This window comes from Sinohyriopsis cumingii, chromosome 4 (assembly GCF_028554795.1).
Source record: "Sinohyriopsis cumingii isolate HCF-2022 chromosome 4, ASM2855479v2, whole genome shotgun sequence".
Taxonomy (NCBI): Eukaryota; Metazoa; Mollusca; class Bivalvia; order Unionida; family Unionidae; genus Sinohyriopsis; species Sinohyriopsis cumingii.
Window position 1 is genome coordinate 58310731 of NC_142964.1, and position 25371 is coordinate 58336101.

At 35.3% G+C, this 25371-nt stretch overlaps 1 protein-coding gene across 11 annotated transcripts in view; it reads right to left on the bottom strand.

Moving 5' to 3' along the window:
* The window catches only part of LOC149801223 (uncharacterized), a 238899-nt gene that overhangs the window by 143685 nt on the left and 69843 nt on the right, over positions 1 to 25371 (bottom strand). For all 11 annotated transcript variants that reach the window (XR_016420596.1, XR_016420602.1, XR_016420599.1 and 8 more), the window contains exons 3-4: positions 9206 to 9304; positions 6963 to 7027 (exon numbers count right to left, since the gene is read on the bottom strand). Coding sequence is in view for 4 of the 11 variants with exons in the window: in XM_089955285.1 (XP_089811411.1) it covers positions 6963 to 7027; positions 9206 to 9304 (164 nt within the window). In the remaining 7 variants the exon portion in view is untranslated. The remainder of the gene's footprint in view (positions 1 to 6962; positions 7028 to 9205; positions 9305 to 25371) is intronic.

Sequence of the window (25371 nt, forward strand, 5' to 3'; positions counted from 1 at the left end):
TATGCGCTTAAAGTATACAAAACCATTTAATTTTAAGCATTTAGGTACCGGGTGTCAGTGTATTTATGACATCATAAGCATCAACAACATTTTATTCTATTATGTATATATTAAGTAAATAACAGAATTTGTGGATGTTCCATGCATATTTATTCAATAGCACTTGATAACAGTGAATGCAATCAAAGAGACATGTCCCGCTGAGTAACCCTGAGTTGGTCATTGTCAGGAAACGGTTTGTCGCATGACAAGCCTTGATGATGAATTCAAAATACACAACAGAAACTGTTAAAAACTGCAGTTGGTTGCAAACCAGGAAGTTAAACATGAAATTCGTTAAAGTCTTATTTAGAGTTCTGCAGTTTATCAGAGTCACATTCAGCAAATGTCATCGGATTTGATGAAAACCTAAACCTTATAATACAATCTCGAATGCATGCAAATGTTGTTTGTATCCTCCATAGAATAAAAATACCAATGATTGACTGAATACATTTGCATTGAATGACCATTACTGGAACAAAGTCAATATGACCATCTCAGAAAAGCATGTTATTTAAATTATAAATGTACCTAGGGCAAAAATTTATTTACTTCAGTATCTTTATGGGTAAATGTAAGTGAGTCACCTTTGAGATTTAAGAAATAAGCAACTAGTAACAAAATCAATTTTACTTATTTAGCATTTCTGGATTATACTGAAGCCTCCTTGTGGTTATCACTGTATGACAAAGCTATCTACCATAATATTGCCAGGATAACAATGACAGAACTGCTCCTTAAACAAGAATTACTGAGGTCAAACAAGGTCACTCACAATGAAGTGGTATCTTCTTCAAACAGTGAAAATACCATACTTACCCACATGCTTGTCACGTAATGGATGTATCAGTCATCAGTGACAACTATGGTGTGTATTTGACAAAGAAATTCATTCAAAACCACATTATATGGATTCACCTGAAGTTACCAACAATCAACCAATCCAAAGGGTGTTCATTTTGTTCATCAAAAACTACAAAGCAACATGTGAGTTGGTTCAGCAGACAAAATCTAATGCCAAGTGACATGCGGTTCAATGGACAGAATCATTCAAATGTCTGGATGAAGAATCAAGACCAGTAGCAGATAATTTAATGTATCTTGGATCTAACTGATTTTGTTTCACAAGAAACACAATGCACCACTGATTTTGTCTTTCATTTGAAATACAATATAATCCTTTATCTTTCTAAAATATGGGTGTAGTGCCTTTACAAGTTTATTAAGTTCTAAAACCGTACCACCATATGTGATCAATAATATACAGAAATATAAGTCTCAATCAGACAACACAAATGAAGCTATAGATTGAGGGCTCATATATCCTCACTTATAAGTCAAGTCCAACTGCAAACAACAAAGATCCTGATTGACCATAGAATAATGTTCCTGCTGATCAGGGTCTATGCTATTTGTTTTACTGATTACTCCCAATAAACTGCTCAGACCCTGCTCTGCTGGTGCATTATGTGATAGCAGTTTTGGGTCTGTGCAGTTTGTTAGGACTTGACTTATAATAAGCGAGTACATATGGTAAATATCAGTCAGACTGCAAAGTAGATAAAAAATATTAAAATGTAGACTGGTAGAGAAAATCTTGAATTATATCTAAAATTGGTTTTCTAGACTGACAATATCTTTGATTAGTCTTCATTGTTCTGACTGTTTCTTTCCATTGATGTGAAAAAGCTAAAGTAAATAATCATTTCTATGATTGAAAATACTTTCTGCTGCAACCAGAACCTTCCACACAAATAAAGATGAACCAAAATTTGCATTAGTAAATGTCAAAACAGCAAAATAAAAAAAGGATAGCTCCTACTTTATGATTACTTTTTGTACCATCCCGATAACTTTATGTGGGCTGTGACAAGATGTGCTGTACATATATGCTTATAATTCAGATCCAACTGAAAACTGCAGAGACCCAGATCTGCAGTTTGTTAGGAGTAATCAGCAGAATCAGTAGAATAAACAGCACAGACCCTCATCTGCAGGCACATTGTGACCACAGACCAGGGTCTATACTGGGTGCAATTGGACCTGACTTATTAACATGTAGATATGTAAGATGTAAAAACACAGTAGAATGTCAACAACTGTAGAGGTCACAAGCTTCATAAGGGATGTTGATTGCTGGAGTGAATGATGTTCGAGTTATCAAACTTCTATTTAAGCATTCACTAACTAAACCCCTACATGCCAACCCCTGGTGAGGAAAAAGTGTAATCCATATATAACTAAACCCCTACATGCCAACCCCTGGAGAGGAAAAAGTGTAATCCACATATAACTAAACCCCTACATGCCAACCCCTAGTGAGGAAAATGTGTAATCCATATAGAACTAAACCCCTACATGCCAACCCCTGGCGAGGAAAATGTGTAATCCAAGTGGACAAAAAGAGTAATCCACATATAACATGATAAAAATTCAATAAGCATATGTACAAAATTAGTTTTTTATCCCTCTGGACTTTTAACATCAATTAGAGATTCAAGTTTTCGTATATTTAAATGCTTTCCACTTTTAAAAGCAACAGAATCTCATATTGCATTTCAAAACACTTTCTACCAGCTGAGACTATGAATGTTTTGCACACCAGTAGAGCACTAAGTGCTAGGTTACAGAGCCTGCATCTGGATACAGTTTTATTTTTGTTAACAATAGTGAACAATCTCTCACAGTCAGCATTAGAATGGTAAAGAACCAATGATCCTTTCATAACCTGACAAAGAAGAGGAAATTAATGTCTTACAGTTATTGGGTCTTTTAGCTGAAAAATAAGGTGAAAAAAAAACAACTCTGTCCGCATAAAGTACATTGTCAGGTAGAGTGCCAACTTGATACTTCAAGAGTTCTCTTTCTAACTGTATCAGCAGCCTTTCCTGCAGCATGGTGCATCATATGACAGAGACAACCTGACATGTACAATGATGGAGACATTTTTCAAAATATAGAATGCAAATCCTTTATGAATTCCAGTCAACACTGATAAAGTATCAGCTGAAAAACCCGTACAGTTCTGCCAACTTATGTTTATTCAGAGCATTATCAAGCAAATAAAAAAAATGTTTTCTCCAGTGGAATCTACTGTTAATTCTGGCAATGAAAGAAGAGCACTCTGACTTTGTCCTTTTTGTTGTCAAAGTCTCTTACACAGACTGGGTACTACTGTTTGTCATGATCACTACTCCTGTCTGTTGCAATATTGAACGGCCCAATTTTCATGGCTTGTGCAATTTTAAGTGAAGTATCTTCTGCTAAACACCTAACAGTATTAGATGATTTTGTTCTTGCATGTGCATATTTTCTGCAACTTTGGAATCAGGAAATATCAGTTTGAACAAAGGACCAATGTAATCTTCTACTGCTAGGTGTAGTCCGTGTTCTATTAAGAACTTGGTAGATAACGCCTCGGCATTTATAAAATTTGTGTCCACAATTAAGTTCTGCTGTAAAAAAGAAGTTACCTTAGTATTGGAGTTAGTGAAACAAGCTACACCACTCCCTCGATAACTTGTGCCCTGATAACTTGTGAACCCACTTATAATGCAGGGTCAGGCATGGATATTTAAACCAGAAAATACCTCCAAAATATATCACTATTTGTTGAACCTGAAGAAAATCGCGATCAAAATTGGTAATGGAAACTTTGATGTTTCACTCATTTTATCATCGAAAACGGTAGATAGGACCTGGAAATTTTAATCAACACTGAATTATCACATTTAAAAATAGGTCATATAATTTTTTACATTTTCTTTCCAAACGACATTCCTAGTACACCGCATTTAACGATATGTAAGGAAATTTTGATCAATGAAAATGTCATTCACACCGAGTGGAGGCAGTACTTTAATAAATAAACACAAATTAAATTTTTTTTTAATCAACTGAAGTTTGTGTTCTAGTTCTATCTTTAAGTTCCTTTTAAGTGTAATCGTCATAAATGCAATGTGTCCTCTTGTAATTAAACATAAAATGCATCAATCCACCGTAACAGCTACGTCTGCGAGCATTTCTCTGAGAACCTAATTAAGTGCTGACCGTGTTTTAATAACTGACTTCCGAAAGCATTTGTTGTATTGCTGCACTGAATTAAAAGCTGACCTTTGTATTATCACACTAATTATGTCTTTTGAATCAAATAAAGGAGGTGGAATAAAAGAAAAGTTAAAGGCACAAAAATCTACAAACTTAAAATCTAGCGGCCTTGGTCGTATGTCGGTTGAACTCACTTCATTTGATCAATTGAACACTTATAAATGTTTTCGTGTATGCAACATAAACTACCTAAAAATTAACTGACTCTTTCATAACTGTGATCAAAGATAAGTCAGCCAAGCAAAATGAATACTTCGTAAAATAAAGAGTTTGATTTCACAGATACGGACCATTGTGGGCAAGTGACTTTCAGAGAATTCTTGAACTGGCACTTAGAGATATCCTCAAGGATGATAAGAAGTTTCATTATTAATTCCAATTAATTAATTCATGACACAAACTGAGCAATACAAAAATTGAGTGTTAACGTAGAAGATTGTCTCACGAAATAAATGTAGCGTGTTTTTTAGTAAAAAGAATCTTGTTTGGTGGTGTATCAATAGTTAGTCTAGTTCCCTGCAGTGTGGACTCCCAATTTGGCAAGATAATATCAAACACCAATACGGGAACCAGACTCATGAAGAAAACAAAACGCAGCGACGTAATACACATGTTTTATGCGGACACGTGATGGTTGTTGAAACCAGTTGGAACGATCTTTCATATGTTTGATATTTTGAAAATAAATGTTATTTAAACAGAATTATGAACAACTTCATTAGAAAATGCGTGTTGTTAAAAATTATTATCGACGTGATTGTAAAATGAGGATTCAGTCAATAAACAGTGATTGTAAAATGAGGATTCAGTCAATAAACAGTGATTGTAAAATGAGGATTCAGTCAATAAACAGCCCAGTTCCCTAATGCCGATCCCCACCCCATGGTTTTCTCGATGTCAAAGTGATTTTAATTTCTGGAGGTCCCTCGGTAACTCGAGCCTCGCTTATTGTGCGGTCTATGTTTGTGGACTCCTTTGTGCGTGAGTTATCAAGGGAGAGGTGTAATTCAAGGTTTCTTTGTTTTACCATCATGACCAATATTAAAATCCTTTCCATGTAGCCTGCAAGGGGCGTGAAGCTGCCCTAGAATGGTATGCTCTATTGTGTAATTCATGTACGTGTACTAATCACTAAAACAATTTTTCGTCTTTTCCTAATCCATCTGTGAAATTATTTGAAACATATTTTTTGCTCTAACACACACATTGACTAGAATAAATCTGACGACTTTTAGTGCCAAATACCTATAGACTGGTTCTGTACCAAATATGACTTAGAACAAAAAATCTGCGAGCAAAGATTGAAAGTTAGAAAACCCATCTGTTCTCTCCTAACTAAGCCATACAGTTGCTATAAATAGAAACTGAGGTCAAAAGTAGAAACCAGCATGTTTCTTGGAAATAGGGTAACTGCTATAAATAGAACATAATACTGTTAGGAAAGTGCATTCAAGTCTTCGGACAAGCGTAATCTTATGTCGTAGTTACATAGATGCTGTCTTTTCTAGAATACAGTCTGTGGGATTAATGGGATGTTAATAAAAATGAGAAAACAAAATTACTTTTTTGGGGGGAAGGGGATATACCAAAAACATGTAATCCGAATACAGTTAAAAATAAGGCATAATTTAGTGGGAAAAAAGCATAACTATTACACTAAAAGCGTAATGGTTGGCATGTATGTAAACCTTTTGATACCATGAAAGATCAAATTCAGCCTGAACAGATTTTCCTGCCTTAAGTAAATAGATGTACAACAGGTTGCAAAAGGACTGGTATTTTAATATTCCTTGTTAATTGTAGGGATGGCTTTACATGTGTCAGCAATGGAGAACATAACATCAGATCAACAACTACTTACACCTGAATATGACATTATTTAGATATCAAACCTAAAACCTCAAATGTATCATGCAAATACTTATCCACCTGAAAAATCCTGTCTCCCTCTCATTATTTTGCTTTGCTTGGATTTACACTGTAAACAAAAACAACAAACTGACTATCTGTCTTTTTTCCAAGAGTCTGTGGCCTAGTGGTTAGAGTTTCTGCCTCAGATGTGTGAGGTTGTGGGTTCAAACCCATGCCAAGTCATACTAAAGACTTATTAAAATGGTACTAGCAGTTGCCTCACTTGGCATTCTGCATTAAGAGGTTAGTTTTAGGACTGGTCCGCCTAGTGTCAGGATAATGTGACAGGGTGGGGCATGAAGCTACATGTCTGCGGCATAATGCCACAGTGTTAGACATCACTATAAACTGCTACACTGCACACATTATAGCAATATGACTGAAAAACTGTTACAGCTACATTAAGAATCCAGAACAAACACACACACACACGCTTCCAAGAGTTTACTCTTTTTTATAATTGTCAACTGTACAAGTTCGTGTAATTTACTGAATGCTCTCTCAACAGTTCAGATTCTGGCAAGTGTGGAAAAAAGCTAAACCCCTAGGTGGAAACCACCATCCTTGGACTCCTGACCACTCACTGTTGCATGTCTCAGTACCCAGTATTTAACATGGAACTACAGATGTGCAAAGCAAGCGCCTTACCACTATGCTATCCAGATCCAGATTCTTCTGTTAGTAATGGCCGGGGGTGGGTGGGGGGTAATACATTATTCCAAATCACATTAAACAATCAAGATAGTGGATAGAAATACTGTAAGGGGGAAAAGTTGTTGTAATAAACTGTGATGGTGGAGCAAGTCTAAGACAAACCTCACAAGTCCAGTCTATCCATTTACATATCTTACATATTTTGGGGGTTTGGAACTTTAGATAATAATGATAAAACATGTACATACCTTGACTGAACACTTCTCAGCTCTCCATAGCCCCCATAGCCCCTATCAAGATGGCTACCATCAGGCTGAAAGAAAATCACTTTTTAGTAAACATCTGTACAAGATGCTAAGTAACTCAAAGAAAAAAGATCATAAAATATTTAAAAAATCCTAACAGAAAAAAACTCACAACAAAAAATTCATTTGTTTTAACTGTTCAGTATTTCCAACCAGTATTCTGAACATGACTGCCTAAAAAAGAAACAATTTTTGTTTACGTGCATTCATTTAAAATATCAGTATTTTTTACAATGGAATTAGTATATAATGGAAACAAGAGTTCCTAAAATTGGCCAAACAAAAATTCTGAGAATCCATAACATGACCATTTTATCTGTCCTCTTATATTCCTAAATGCCGAGTACAAAACCATACCACGTAAACACCCACATTTGTCTTTCTGTGTGTCATGACTGTCATACAAGAGGTCACGATTTTAAAACTTGTGGCAGCATCCCAATTTTGTTTATACTTTTGGGGTATTTTTATGTACAAACTTTCTTGAAAACTCACATGCCCATTTTCTTTTAACTTTTCTTTTTACATTGTTTTCTTCCCATCCTAGTATGGATAATTAGTATAGTATTCTTAAGAAACTCCAACTTGGTGACAAAAATTTCTTCTGTGTTTGAGTTATTATGTTCACATGATGTCAAGCACAATACAAAATTCTGTGTCACAGAGTTTGACCATCAACATGTCATGGACACAAGTTCAATAAACCTGACTGTGATACTGTCGAGATTCCCACGTGCCAAGTTTGGTAAAATCAATAATTCATATTTCATTTTGGAAGAAAAAAAAGAACTCCAAGGGAGATTACTCATCCATATCATACATAATGTAATTTAAGGGCATTTTGCTATAAAAAAAATCTGGATCAAGTATGATGCTTTCTGACATTTAACAGTTTTTAACTTTTTTAATAATGGCAGCTATATTAGATGACATATAAATACCATTTGTGCAAATCTCAAAGATCCTCATACCAGGGTGCTTTCTGACAGGAAAATGGCATCATTCACAAGACATTCATGCAAAACATTCATGCAAGACATTCATGCAAGGATGCTTTGTGACAAATTTGGTCAAATGCTGCTAAGCCATTTCGAGGTTTTTCTACTGTGTAGTAATGGCAGACCAATCTGATGGTGAACAATGAAAAATGAAAGATTTTCATTCCAGGGTGCTTTCTGTCTGATACAAAGTTTCTATTATTAAGTAGTTTATGAAAAAATAGTCAGGTCAAACTAATTTCTGGAAAATTTCAAAATCCTCGTAAATAAAGTTACATTACAATAGCATGTAATGGAATATATAAAAAAAGAAAACTAAAAAACAAACAATTAAATCAAATATAAATTAAATCAAATATGCATAACAATGAGCAGTCATCTGTGTACATGACATGAGCATTCATCCATACATGTGCAAAACATAAGCACTCATCAGTATACATTTGTGCATGACAGAAGCTCTCACTTGTACAGTGTAACATAAGCACTCATCTGTATACAAGTGTACATGACATGAGTATTCATCCATGTGAGCATAACAAAAGCACTCATCTGTACATCTATACATGTGCGTATTTTACAGAGCACTCATATATATACATCTGTGTCTGACATGAGCACTCATCTGTAGACAAGTGTTTGTATGACATAAGCATTCACCTATACATGAGCATAACATGAACACACATATGTGTGTCTGTGAATGACATGAGCACTCATCTGTATATAAAGGTGTACATGACATAAGCATTCATCTATACATGAGCTAAATATAAGCATTCACCTATACATGAGCATAACATGAGCACACAAATGTGTCTGTGAATGACATGAGCACTCACCTATACATGAGCATGTCATAAGCACAAGTGTGTGTCTATGAATGACATGAGCACTACATGAGCACTCATCTGTATACAAAGGTGTACATGACATAAGCATTCATCTATATACAAGCACAACATCAGCATTCGTCTGTACAGAATGCTTTCAAATGTGTAACTAGTAAATAAATTTCAATAGGTACTTTAAAAAAATAGTTATTTGCAAGCTTTCTCTCTTTAATTACATGTGAGTGAAAAGTAAATTATTCATAGTTTCTGTTCTTTTATATTTCCATTTCTCCTTTGAAGAAACACTTTTGCCACATGGGTGTACAAAATGCATGGTTAATGAAAGAAGTTATACCGGTGGGACTGTGGGTATAGGTGGAGGTCCACGACCAGAGCTGGAGTATAAGCTGGCATTATACAGATCTTCCTGTATGGAGGATGTCATGGATGGAGGCTGGAACAGAAAAACATGTATATAAAATTCTACTGAACACTATGTCTAACCTGAAAATTGTTTGTAATGAATGTCTATTTTGAAATTGGTAAAACAAATATTGGGCAAAGCTTGTTGGAACATGAGTGTTCTGACTGACTAATGCATTGTGATGTCATGATGATGTCATACACATGTTCTTAGATGTACTTTGATGTTCATAATAGATGCTGCAATGCCAAAGTTATTCTCAGAACAACAAACATGACACATCACACTCAGTACGTTCCACCATCTTTGTTTTCTTCATGCCCACTTCTGAGATAATACAAGTCCTCTGCCCAAGACCACTGTTCATGGATAAAGAATGTTTTCATTATGGCAAGAATTTTCATGAGAATACTGTTTGCATGCTTCATGAGAATACTCTCTGCATGTTTCATGAGAATACTGTTTGCATGTTTCATGAGAATACTGTTTGCATGCTTCATGAGAATAGTGTGCATGTTTCATGAGAATACTGTTTGCATGTTTCATGAGAATACTGTTTGCATATTTCATGAAAATACTGTTTGCATGTTTCATGAGAATACTGTTTGCATATTTCATGAAAATACTGTTTGCATGTTTCATGAGAATACTGTTTGCATGTTTCATGAGAATACTGTTTGCATGTTTCATGAGAATACTGTTTGCATATTTCATGAAAATACTGTTTGCATGTCAAGCGCTGTCTGACCCAAAGACACTTGTTACAATTTGTTCACATTTACTGAGTGTCTAATGTTCCTGTATTGCAAGAAATATTTATGGACACTGTCTTTAAATTAAAATTATGAGTAAAAATCATAGAAGTTACAGATTTTAATGGTTTGCAGGTCCTATGACAATGAAAATAATTTTGGGGAACATTATGCAGTTCCACAATTCATTCGTTGCCATAATGGAACATTTGAGAAACAGGGATCTGTAAAATGCTCACCAGTCTGCTGACTGACTTGATGCTTAAATGCTGACATAATGACCACTAAACGTTACTTTCATTCTACTGTGCATATGAAATTTAATAACTGAAATATACAGAACATATATTGGAAATCAAAGAAAGTTATAAATTATTCACATTACAATAATATTTCGGACAAATTCTAGAATAATGTTCCAGAAAAAACTGACCAGTGTACAAATGTAGAGCACTGTCAGGTTGTTAATCATATAAATTACCATCAATTCCCTTCAGATCTCCCTTTTTTCTTACCATCATTTGAGTCTGTGCTCTGGTGTTAATTGGCTTACCATTAAAGGCCTCTTAACTGCTCTTTTAAAGCTGTTTAAAGGTCTCACATGCAGTTTAAAACTGGTCTGGGTTTTCCAGAACAATTCTTTAAAATAGGCTGGAAATATTAAACTTCCTCTGAATGTCAAGTACCTAAACATCCCTATTTGGATGAAATTATGTTATTTACAACAGTCAGCTGGTCAGCATTTTAGCCAATCTGATGTAATATAATCTGAATAATATGTGTGGATCTCACTCATAATCGAAATTGTCCACGATTTTGATTATATAAGAATATAAACTAAGTCTGATGAGTGGTAACAAATTCAACCCTCAGAAATAAAACTGCCTGATTAATATTCATGAGTGGTAACAAATTCAACCCTCAGAAATAAGACTGCTGGATTAATATTCATGAGTGGTAACAAATTCAACCCTCAGAAATAAGACTGCCTGATTAATATTCATGGATCTTACTCATATCTGAACTCAATACAGATACTGATGATATAAACCTACATTCCAAGTTTGATCAAAACTTGATACAAAACTCGGCCTCCATATTGGAAAAAAATGCATATGCTGACAGACAGACAACAGCCACATGGCCATAAGCTCATAAGCCAAGAGAAACTTCATTAGACCACACCTTCATAAATGTGATCAAGAAACAATACTAACATAAATATGGTTTATCCATTGAAAATGGTTGTTGTTGTTGTGGGGTTTAACGCCATTTTTCAGCACATGATAGGCTATGCATGGCGGTCAGTATTAATTGTGGAGGAAGAACCCAGGAAAACCCTGGGAAGAACGACCGACCCACGAGAAGCTACTGGCAAGCTTTCTCACATACCCACATTGGCCGAATCCTAGACTCAAACCCACGCAGACAGAGGTGAGATGGCAGTGATCCGTAACGGAGAGTACTTTAGACCACTCGGCCACTTGGGGCCCCCACTGAAAATGGTTTATATTTAATCATTCCTGGACATGGTCTAACCAAAATACACTTATTTTCTAGCTAGATGACATGTAGTGCTTCACCAAGATTTAAATAAATGTAAAAAAGGATCAAAATGTTTGCTTCAAATTATCAAACAACAAACATGAAACCTGGCCTACACACATTCACTGTGCTATGTGGGATCCAAGTCAGTACAAGTTGCAGATGAACAAATGTTATGAAGTATATTTATACTGCACTCAACTCATGCACACAATGCTTGTTTTATTTTTCTTTCTTCATTAAATACTCAACCAGCTCCCCCTGACTGCTTTACAAAATCATATAAGTAAAGTATTTGATCATTACCTAACAAATCACCTGAGATAGTCTCTATATCTATATATAGAATCCTGTAATAAAGTATGGAAAATGTAGACAATTCTGCAGATGATAGCTCCATTGAGTGAGATGGGGTTGGGACTGGTACAAGTGCTTTCAATTAAGAAAATTTGAACCTGGTGACAGGCAGGGGTGCACAGTCAAATACATTGATATGATATCCTGTTATAAAAATCTGCCTGTTTGGAATAAGATTACAAAGGTTTTACACAAACTCTAGGGGGTCAGGGAGCAAAGAGTACTTTATTACCAGGTGTATTCTACAAGTGATACCATTAAAAGCAAACATTTATTTTCTTCTGTATAAATTATACTATAGTTAAGTGGCCTCATATTCAAGGAGCAAAATATGTTTTGAATACTGACATTTTTACATTTGAAGTTGAGGACAAGTAAACAAAGATCACAGAGAACTCCTGAGCAAGCACCATAAAACCTTTGGCTGCACTGCATGACCTATATCTTTTAAATCTGAATAACAAGCATATATACCATATGTAATTGGCAAGTCAAGTCCAACTGCAACAAGCTAGACCCTGATCTGCCATTGCATAATGCACTCATAGATCTGGGTGCATGTTGTTTGTTTGACTAATTACTCATAATAAAACTGCACAGATCCAGATCTACTGACACATTATGTGATGGTAGATCTGGGTCAATGCAGTTTGCAGCTGGACTATATATATAAGCAAGTATAGACAGTATGCCTATTTTAACAATTAGCAAAGGTCACATGCACTTAAATTTCATATGTGCTTGATGATGATGAAATACATTATATGCTATTAGTAAAGTTTCTTTTTTTTAAATTACCTTATTTTACACTGATCTGATTGGGTTTAACACCATTTTTCAAAACATAGTAGGCTATACATGATGGCCAGTATACCATGTGGATGAAGAACCCAGAAAAGTCATTTTATGTCTCTAATTATGTAATTAGTACTCACTAATCAGCAAAGTCAATGTCTAATCATGTAATTAGTGCCCACTAATCATCAGAAAAGTCAGTTTATGTCTCTAATTATGTAATTAGTGCTCACTATTCATCAGAAAAGTATGCTTATGTCTCTAATTATGTAATTAGTTCTCACAAATCAGAAAACTCAATGTTTAACCATGTAATTAGCACTCACTAATCATCAGAAAAGTCAGCTTATGTCTATAATTATGTAATTAGTACTCACAAATCAGAAAAGTCAATTTATGTTTAATCATGTACTTTGGACTCACTCATCATCAGAAAAGTCAATTTTTATCTAATTATGCAATTAATACTCACTCATCATCAGAAAAGTCAATTTTTATCTAATTATGCAATTAATATTCACTCATCATCAGAAAAGTCAATTTTTATCTAATTATGCAATTAATACTCACTCATCATCAGAAAAGTCAATTTTTATCTAATTATGCAATTAATAATCTCACTCATCATCAGAAAAGTCAATTTTTATCTAATTATGCAATTAATACTCACTCATCAGAAAAGTCAACTTTTATCTAATTATGCAATTAATACTCACTCATCATCAGAAAAGTCAATTTTTATCTAATTATGCAATTAATACTCACTCATCATCAGAAAAGTCAATTTTTATCTAATTATGCAATTAATACTCACTCATCATCAAAAAAGTCAATTTATCTCTGATCATGTAATTAATACTCATCATCAGAAAAGTCAATTTTATTCCTAATCATGCAACTAGTACTCAAGTATCATCAGAAAAATCAATTTATGTCTTTAAATTGATACCAGTATAAATCCAGGGCATTTTTTTGCCACCAAACTAACAAGGACCTGTGTGCTCTTCTTTCCACATACACTTATTTTCATGTAAGCAAATTACAGCAGGATACTATCAATGCAATCCAATACTAGCACTGATAAAAGCAATATCATTTGCACACAAAAATGTAGAAATTGATAGGTCTGACTGATGCTTTTGTAGCAGTTCTATGGATTTGGATCTAGTTAAGTTGAATGTTTTACTCAATTTCAGCCAAACAGAAAAAGAATTTGTGAACTAACTGATAAAACAACACACTCTCATTATAAACACTTTATTTTAAAAAAAACTGGTTCCTTAAATAGTAGGGTAACGGATCCAGTTTAATTCTGCAGTACCTTCTATACTTGCTTATAAGAAAAGTCCCACCGCAAACTGCACAGAGCATAATGCACCAGCAGATATAGGTCTGTGTAGTTTATTAGGAGTAATCAGTAGAACAAACAACATAGACCCTGATCTGCAGGTGCATTATGCTACAGCATATATGAATCTGTTTTGTTTGCAGTTTGATTTATTGGCAAGGATATATGGTAATTAAATGCGTAATGTGTTCCTTGTTAAGGTTGTTGCTGTAGTTGTTGTAGGGTTTAATGCCATTTTTCAGCACACGATAGGCTATACATGGCGGCCAGTATTAATGGAGGAGGAAGAACCCAGAAAAAAACCAGAAAGAAACACCAACCCATGAGAAGCAACTGGCAAGCTTTCTCATATACTCACATTAGCCGAATCAGAGACTCGAACCCACGAAGACAGAGGTGAAATGGCAGTGATCCGTAACAGAGAGCGCTTTAGACCACTTGGCCACTCGTGGCCTTTCCTTGTTAAGGTAGTCAGACCCGTAATCTGTATATTCCATGGAACCTTTGGACAGCATGATTGGGTTGTTGGTTGGTTTTTAAGGAGACTTTGAACAGTTTTTTGGCTATATCATGCTGAGGAAATATGAGCATCAACGTAGCTGACACCAGCTGTCCTGGACAGGTATGACCCCCACCCCCACCCCCGTAACCTTAGATTATAAATAAACTGCAATACCAATGAGTTACTGCAGTTCCATGTTTACATGAAAAGTACTGTATGAAATTACCATATATACTTGCATATGAGTTGGGTTCAATTGCAAACAAAACAGACCCTGGTCTGCCATAGCATACTTCACAGGCAGATCAGGATCTATGTTTTTGTTCTACTGAATACATTTAAAACAAACTACAATGACCGTGACCTACCAGTGCATTATGCAATGGTAGATCTGAGCCTGTACAGTTTGCAGTTGGAGCTGACATACACAGATATATAAGGTAGGTACTGTATGTACTCATTTATAAGAAAAGACAAACTGCAATCAAGAAAGATCCTGATCTGCAGGGCAATCATGCACCAGCAGATCAGGGTCTATGTTGTTTATTCTACTGATTACTCCAAACAAACTGCACAGACCCAAATCTGCTGGTGCATTATTCAATGGCAGATCTGGGTCTGTGCAGTTTGCAGTTGGACTCATCTTACAAGCAAGTATATATGGTACTTTAATCAAGAAGTAGAACTTTGGAAGTCTTTATTACTGCTTGAATCTACAGTTAAACCTGCTTTAATGGGTACCTTCATTAAGCAGCCACCTGTCTTGAACACACTTTTCCTTGATCCCTTAAAAATGATCACAGCAGAAATTAACATATTTGAAACAGATACCTGTATTAGGAGATTTTCTCACTTTCCACAGGTGTCTGATTAAAACAGGTTTGACAGTGTACAAGTTTGCATTAGGCATATATAAACTAATTTTGTATTCATTTTCTAGACATCTGGACTGGTAGTCATCAGTTTATTACTCAATATTATCTCACGTCAAGGCCAGTGTATAACCATCTTTAAAGTCATTATCCTATTATTGTCAGTATTCGTAATATTGACAATGTTATTTTTGATGATTAACTTCAAGAAAAAGATAGGATCAAAAGCAGGAAGAAAATGAATTAAAAATACAAGTCACCTAAATCAACGGATATTTTACTTCTCAAAGAAACAAAATCTTCACTTCTTTATGACAGGATATGATTGCTTGTCTTGATCCCTTAAATAAGAAACAAACTGAAACTTTACTTTAGTCATTTTTTATTTCCATGTAACTTATAGCCATCAAGAAAATATGTGCTTCAGTAGGACAATCTCATTCCTCACAAATGCCAACTGTTGCAATGCTTACACACTGATTCATTTGATAAGAGGAACCATGTTGGAAAAAGTGAACATGTTGTCTGCATCCAAAATTTTACCTGATGCTTTACATTATACTTCATTGCTGCTAAAGGGTTACCATAAATCCTGTTATTCACTGCCATATACACCATTTCTACACAAACTTTTCAAGCAAATACATTAAAGAAATAATGGTTCATGTACAAATAGTAAGACAATGACGTACAGTATGTATCTTCCTATTATGTCAAGTCAAACTGCAATCAACAAAGATCCAGACCTGCCATAGCATAATGCACCTGCAGATCAGGGTCTATGTTGTTTGTTGTACTAATTACTCCTAACAAACTGCACAGACCAAATCTGCATTATGCAACAGCAGATCTGGGTCTGTGCAGCTTGCAGTTGGTCTAGTCTTATAAGCAAGTACAGAAGGTAGACAAAACACAAGTTAAATCTAAAAGTGGTGATGATTCAAATCCTGATTTATGCAGCTAGTCAAACTGTTCATCCACAAAAGCAGTCACAAAGCATGATGGGACAAATTTGTTACATCCAAATAATAATGGGCAACAGATGGAAGATACAAGTGTTGCTTAGAAATCTCAAGGACATCTCAAGGATAAACAGACAATTAGAGAAACTGTCACTTGATTTATGGGCTTCCTTTATCCCTAAATGACATCTGAAAAACAAGCCCATTCATCACACTGGAGCCCTTAAACAATTCAAGACCCTTTGGGTCAATAGACTCATCACAAGCCATATCTGCTCATAAGCATGGCACACCAACTGTGAACTGCATCAAGCTAAGTCTACCATCGCATAATGTACCAACAGATCTGGGTCAAACTTTTTCATTTATAATTCCAAGCAAACAGGTAGATCCTCAGACATAGAAGTTGTAAATCTAAAATAGTTTTCCCTTCTCCCAAACCTTCTGCAGCTTGAACCCCCAAACAGATCAGGCTAAATAAAAGCACAAAATGGATGAGAATGATTCAAATCTTCTTTTGTTCTTTTTTTTTTACATTTCAAATTAACCTTTCATATTTTGATGCCATGCCCATCATATCCATTTTCATCTGAAGTGATACATGTTCAAGAGAAACTCAACACACCTCAGAGCCTGAAAATTTCACACTAATTGATCTGAGGACTAGTCGAATCTTACTCTGTCCATGTCCGCATAAATAAAGCACTGGCCCAGCAACAAAAGGCTGACATGCAAATATTTACTAAGGTCCACAGAACATACATAAAACACATGAAAATTTTAAAAAAATTATGCAAAGTAGAACTTGAGACATCTTTATATATTAATACTAAATATTACGCTTTTCAATTACAATAAATATCAGAAAATTATATAATTACATTTTTCATGGTTCTTGATTTTCAAAAATCTGATTAGCATCCAATTTTTCCTTCATATTTATTATAATGAAAATCTTAACTTTTGCAGTAAAATGTTTTACTAAAAGTAGCCTTATTTTGGACTTGGCCTTAATTTATAAAATCCTGTGATCATGAAGGAACAGGGGTCAGCTCCCTTCATGCCTCTCTTCACAGAAGAAACAAATATACAGTCCATATTTAGTAGTAGTTGATTCCTTTCCAGACCTGGAACATTTGCCATCAAGCAATTCAACAGGTTGCAGACAAATTGTGTGTGCTTGATTTTAGGGATTGCCTTGTCAGGATAATTTTTCTTCTTTTGCCATATTTATTTTCAACTAATATGATGGGTCTTATTTAACAAGCAGACCAAGAATACTGTTCTTGAGCTGTCTGATGGTCCATCATCCCAATCACCCACCCACCCACCTCCTGAAGAAAAAAACGGTTTGACAGGCTAGTACTGGTAATTTATAAAATACAGGGTTAGTCAATTTTTTCAGACAAAAGGAGTGATCTAGTCCATCATCTTTAATAAGCTCCACAGAATTCCTTAAATTTCCACCACTTTGCAAGTTACATCACTTTGTACCACACTGGCATTGCACATATGACAGATGACAATATGCCACTTGGCTGCATTAGACCTATTCTTTACATTTGTACTGCATGTATGATAGATGATAAATGCCACATGACCACATACTGTAGGACCTGTTCTGTACCACACCTGTATTGCATATAACAGATGAGAATATGCCACTACAGGGTCAGTGGTTCTTTCTGGTGTTTTCCCCCCGTGTTCTACCTCCACCATTAATACTGGCCACCATGTACAGCTTATTGTGTGCTGAAAAATGGCGTTAAACCCAACAACAACAACAACAATATAGGCTGCCATTAGATTTATTCTTTACCACACTTGCATTGCATACAATACATAACAATATGCCACTAGACTGCATTAGACATATTCTGTAACACACTTGTATTGCATATGACAGATCACAATATACCAATAGGCTGCATTAGACATATTCTGTAACACACTTGTATTGCATATGACAGATCACAATATACCAATAGGCTGCATCAGACCTATTCTGTAACACACTTGTATTGCATATGACAGATCACAATATACCAATAGGCTGCATTAGAGATATTCTGTAATGCATTTGTATTGCATAAAATACACGGCAATATGCCATTAGACTGCATTAGACCTATTCTGTAACACACTTGCATTGCATACAATACATGGCAATATGCCACTAGACTGCATTAGACATATTCTGTAACACACTTGCATTGCATACAATACACAGCAATATGCCACTAGACTGCATTAGACCTATTCTGTAACACACTTGAATTGCATACAATACACGACAATATGCCACTAGACTGCATTAGACATATTCTGTAACACACCTGCATTGCATACATTACACGACAATATGCCACTAGACTGCATTAGACATATTCTGTAGCACACTTGCATTGCATACAATACACGACAATATGCCACCAGACTGCATTAGACATATTCTGTAGCACACCTGCATTACATACAATACACGACAATATGCCACCAGACTGCATTAGACATATTCTGTAACACACTTGCATTACATACAATACACGACAATATGACACCAGACTGCATTAGACATATTCTGTAACACACTTGCATTACATACAATACACGACAATATGCCACCAGACTGCATTAGACATATTCTGTAACACACTTGCATTACATACAATACACGACAATATGACACCAGACTGCATTAGACATATTCTGTAACACACTTGCATTACATACAATACACGACAATATGCCACTAGACTGCATTAGACATATTCTGTAACACACTTGCATTACATACAATACACGACAATATGCCACTAGACTGCATTAGACATATTCTATAACATAATTGCATTGCATACAATACACGACAATATGCCACCAGACTGCATTAGACATATTCTGTAGCACACCTGCATTACATACAATACACGACAATATGCCACCAGACTGCATTAGACATATTCTGTAACACACTTGCATTACATACAATACACGACAATATGCCACTAGACTGCATTAGACATATTCTGTAGCACACTTGCATTGCATACAATACACGACAATATGCCACTAGACTGCATTAGACATATTCTGTAACACACTTGCATTACATACAATACACGACAATATGACACCAGACTGCATTAGACATATTCTGTAACACACTTGCATTACATACAATACACGACAATATGACACCAGACTGCATTAGACATATTCTTTACCACATCTGTACTGCATATAACTGATGACAATATGCCACAAGGCTGCATTAGACTTGCTCTATTGTTTACCACACTTGTACTGCATATGACAGATTACAGTTTGTTTCTAGGTTGCACAAGAGGATTCTGTACTCATAACTCAGTTAAATGCAACACAGCACACCCCATGATCAACTAAGGGTTATACCATTTTCCATTACCAGCTCAGTCAAATTAAAACAAATCACACAGTAACACATCTCACACACCCTCCACCCCCACCATTGTGATGGTTCTTGTCTTATCTATGAACAATCGAGGTCAAGAAAAGCATGCAACATTGTGTGCACAAGAGCAAACTATGCAATTAAATGCTGTTTTGACCTCTTGTGTGTATTAAACTTGTAGAAAAAACTAACATTATGTTTTTGTTCTTGTTGTGGGTCTAACACTATTTTTCATCACATGATGGTGGACATTATATCTGGTGGAGGAAGAACCTGAGAAAACGATCAACCAATGGGATGCTAGTGGTATGCTTGTCACATTCCCCTCTGACTGAGCTCAAGACTCAAACCCACATGGTAAAGGGTGAGATGTCAGTGGTCTATAAAGGTGATCACCTTAGACCACTTGGACATTGGGGGTGCCACTCAACTTTTAAGGTAACCTGAAGAAAACCAAGTTGGTGATTATGTAAGAGCAATGTCTGCATACAGAATATCTTATACTTTCCTCATATGCATACAATGTACCCACCCCAGCCCATGCCTCTCTACTCCCTTCCTAGACGTAAAGGAATGGACCATTGTATCTCATTCCCAGTACACAAATAGGTCCTTAACACATTAACCCCTGGCGACGAGTTTACGTGGCAGGAGGTAGTAGCCTACTGCCGAGCTCTGTAGCGTCAAGGTCATGTATGATACACTAAAGTGGGTGGTATTATAGAAAGGTGGACAGATGTAGCTCTACAAATGATACCAAATAATCTGGAAGCTCTAGTTGTACTACAAAATACAGTGGGAAAAAACTCATTTTTTGGACCTGATTTTTTTCCACCCAAAATTCGCCTGTGGTTGGAATCCGATTTTGTGTCCAGATTTTAGACTTGTTGGTCTCAGATCTAAGGCAGACTGGTTTGAACTGCAAACAGATAGATGAGCCTTTGCAAAAAAGTAGGATAAGATATTCATTTGGAATAAAGAAAAGTCTCGATACAAAAATAATGGATCCATTAAGCAAAAACAAAAAAACAAAAAAAATCCCAACTTTTACCCTTCTGCTCATGCACGAGCCAAATAGCCAATGAAAAACAATGTTTCTAGCACAACTAGGCATTATTGGAAAATCACCTGGAATTTGATGTATTAGGATGTGTTCAGAAATAGCTTTCAAAATGTGTTTCCTACTCAAATTTCAGGCGAAAATGACAAAAACCTCCGGGGGTTAATATGTAAATTATAAACTACAAAGTGGGCATCAAATCCTAATGCAAGCCTGGGGTTAAGATTAAACATTTTGCACATTTATTTTCACATGGGCATGTCTGTATAATGAACACCATAGAGTCATCCAATAAAAAGGGTGAGATCAAAATACATTTATTGTGACACATAACTGGGTACATTTTGAGGACCTTTCTGGAACCCTGAGCTGCACAGTCCTTCCACAAAAACACATACACACATGTATAAAGGCACACAATATTTTATAAACAAATTTTAACAAAATAATTATAAAGGACAACTAACTTAACCAAACTGATGATCTCATATCTTAGTTATGCAAGCATGACTGGTTTCCAATATAGCAATGTGAATTGAATACCAGGTATAATAATGGTGTGTACAATTGTGGCAATTATCACATCATTATCATGTCATTTAGACAGATGATTCTGTAGGACAGCACTTCACTTTGTGGAATCATATATCTATCATACTGTCAATTGATCTGATAAGATTGAACAATCCACAGAGATTTTAATCCTAAAGGTAACTCTGTAGAGACCTATACAGCTAATAACTGACTGTATCATGAAAGAACTGAACTTTCTGTATGTGCATTCATCTTTTGATCAGTAACTTCATCTTTAAAAGAGCGCATTTGGGCAAATATCAATCCAGAAGGAATGCAGGGAAAATTTAGCTGGTAAGTTAAAGATATTACCTGTTAAAGACTGAATCCATTTGAGAAAAGCCAAATTAATGTACAGGATATCCAATAATAGTGCTCCTGAATATTTACAATCACTATTCCAGTATAGGCTACGTGGCAATACTCTCCACCTGCGATCCATGTATACCAAACTGTATAAAATTCCCAAGCCAAATAAAGATTTATTTTAAAAAAGTTTCTAATACTCTGGAACTTTGCTCTGGAATAGTATTCCAGTTGAGAATAGAAATGCCCACTCTATTTCCTTCTTCCAAACCCAATACATCCAGTGGCTTCAGTAATGCAGTAAAATAAATAAATTCCTTCGTATGAGTGCCTCAAGGTATATTAGTTCTTTGCTAATTGTGTTGCCCTCTTTAAGTAAAATTATTATTATTATTATTATTATTATTATTATTATTATTATTATTATCTTGACACCAGTCCTAAAACTAATCTCTTAATGCCGAGTGCCAAGGGAGTCAGCTGTAAGTGCCATTTTTATTACATGTAATTTACGACTAACTGCAGGGAAATCACAAGAAAACGACCAATTGCAAATGTTTTGTCAGCTGAACTCTTTTTGATGGCTATCAATAATAGAGAGCTTCTCCTCTATTCAGCTTATTTGTAACTCCCACTTTATTTTATTCTCTCCAAAATTGATCTAAATAAAATAAAAGTCACAAATAAAAGCCTACAGGTGTTCCACAACTTGGATTCAGTAGAAGATATACATCCATCTGAGGGTCACATTAATAATTAGACTCTTCCTCAATTCAAGTAATTATGGGCTTTACATCTAGTTTTATAGAACCATACAAGCAAGTACATTCCACTGGCAGTACACTGGTATTAGTGGATTTAATCATATTATCAGTATCTATGCTAGCTTATAAGTCATGTTTAACTGTGAACAACATAAACCCTGATCTGCTGAATCCTAATGCACCTGCAGATCAGGATCTATTTTGCTTGTTCTACTGATTACTCCTAACAAGCTGCACAGACCCAGATCTAATGATACATTATACAACAGCAGATCTTGGACTGTGCAGTTTGCAGTTGGTCCCACCTTATAAGCGAGTATTCACAGTACCATATAATAAAAATTTAATGCCACCTTGACATAATGTGATAGACCGTAATGTGACAGAGACTACAGCTTGATACTCCAAATTCATCTTGTTATGTGATCATCCACTTCGATTTCTAAATTAGTCTCTATTTTTATAAATTTTAAAAACAAAATCTGGCTACATACCATATCTACTTGCTTATAAGTTGAGTCCCATTGCAAACAGCACTGACCCTAAGCCCACTAAGGCAAGTAATACAAGTTTTTACTCGACCAGAATAAAGTCTTGCTCAACTAGCTATTATAGAAATAATAAAAGCTGATGATTTTAACTGATTTTAACATCAGTTTGATCATGTGTAAGTTTATTATCTCGAACTTATTCTGTGACTCTTCTAGACCAGTTGCAAGTAATTACAAATTGAGATCAGTCTGCTCTCCCTCTGAAAGGTCTTTATTAGTACTGATGATAAAGACTGGAGCACTTGTATGAGTGTGATTAAAACAAATGGAAAATAAACTTCTGATAGAAAGTATGGACTTCCAGTCAGCACAGTCTGCAATATTCTCAACAGAACATCATTTTCATTAAAGAGAAACACTGGAAAATCCTGAATAAATGATTGAAAATCCCACTGGACTGCCGAAAATATTTACTTGCCATTTCAAGTTAGACAAGCCAATTTTTCAACCTCTGCTTTTCTTTAGTGAATATAACTTGTCAAGATTTTACATTTTATGACCTGACCTGGTGCATGGGGCATTAAGTTAAATTGTTTTGCATATTTGCAAATGCATACACACATGCACACCCACATTCACCCCCACACCCACACGAAGTTTCAATGGCCATCAAACATTGACCAACTAAATGACCAAATGTTTTTACACATACATCTATATTTATTGTCATCTTACATTTGGACATATCTCCATGCAGCACCAACACAGACATGGGTGAATATACACTAAAGAAAACGTGTAGGTACATGTACATGTATATTGTTTTTGTTGTTTTTTTTCTGACAAAAAAGGACACCCAGAAGGGCACACAAGTTAAAGGGTTTGGGGGACAGGGGAAAAAAAAACATGAGCCCCATGACACCGAAACACTGCAAGTGGACATCATAAGAAGTCTTGTGCTGAAAACATCATGTTGATATGACCATCTGTTCTGGAGGAGTATCATCAACAGGAAGTCTGCTAAAAACCAGTCTCAGCTGACAACACAGTCTGCTTCTTCTCAAACTTATCAATTTTTGTCATTCACTTCAACTACATATTTCCAGCATTTTGTATGACAAACAATTGGTGCAATCTGCAAGTTTTGATGCATCTATATATAACATATTGCAAGCAAAATTAGGCAGTTAAAAAGATTATTAAAACTATTATTTCCTTTAAAAACATCTTTTAGGTAAAATTCAGATCATACTTTCGGATCTATTCCACAAATAATTTCCAAAAGTGGTTAATGGCTCAGTAGACAAAAACAAATGCTCAATATGTTCTGTTCCCTCCTAAAAAAGTACACTTATCATTATCACTTAATCTTTTTCAAAAAACTGGTTGGTGGCAATATTTCTATGACAAAATCTAATAATAAAGCCACACATATTCAGTTTTGTATCGTTTGTGCAACGTTTAGCCAAAACAAACAATTCTTCCATTCATTTATACCAACTGCACACTCTGCTGCATACACCAAATTTAGTGTTTACCACTTTATGTTTGTATCTTAGTTCTTCAAGGGTCTTTATTAGGGATGGACAGGTACATGTCCTGGCCACCCAGACCCAGCTGGGTTTTTGCACTACTCAGAAATATCTGGCCCAGCTGGGTTTTATGCTAAAAATGTGATCATGCGTGGTTGGGTTCCCCACCCCACCCATCTTTCTGGGTGTCTGTAATAAAAAAATAAAAACTTCTTAAAAAATTATTTTCGTGGTTATCTTTTTTTTTGTAGTTTTGCAAAGAAATAACATTTTTTGAACTTTTGAACTTAAATTTATTTATTGCAGAGTTCTGAGGTTTCCACCAGTACTCAATGGATCTAAATGGAAAACAGCCTTGTTTCTGATGTCCTAACCTACCATATCTTCTGCTTGATGACTTTGTGAATTCTTCTATCACTGGAGGCAGAAAAATGAATTTTTAGCATTTTATTTCACCCAACTGACCCAGTTTTCTTAATGCAAAAACCAGAAATAAAAATAATCTATTTTTAGTCTTAGATCTTTAAATTCATTATTTGCTGCAACCACAGAATCACAAAAATAAGTACTCCATCAAAAGTAGTCAACTCACAGTACAAGGAGAAATATGACAGTCCCTGTAACAGCTTTCATATAATTCCTTTCCCAGGGAAAACCAAACCTAAAAGCACCTCTAGAGTTTGTATAAAGACAGAACTGATCACTATCTTGCAGAACAAGAACTCAATTATGCAAACACAATTCTTAAATATCGATATCTGTCTAGAGGGATTTCATTCTTTTCATGCATTTTCTTTTACAGCTA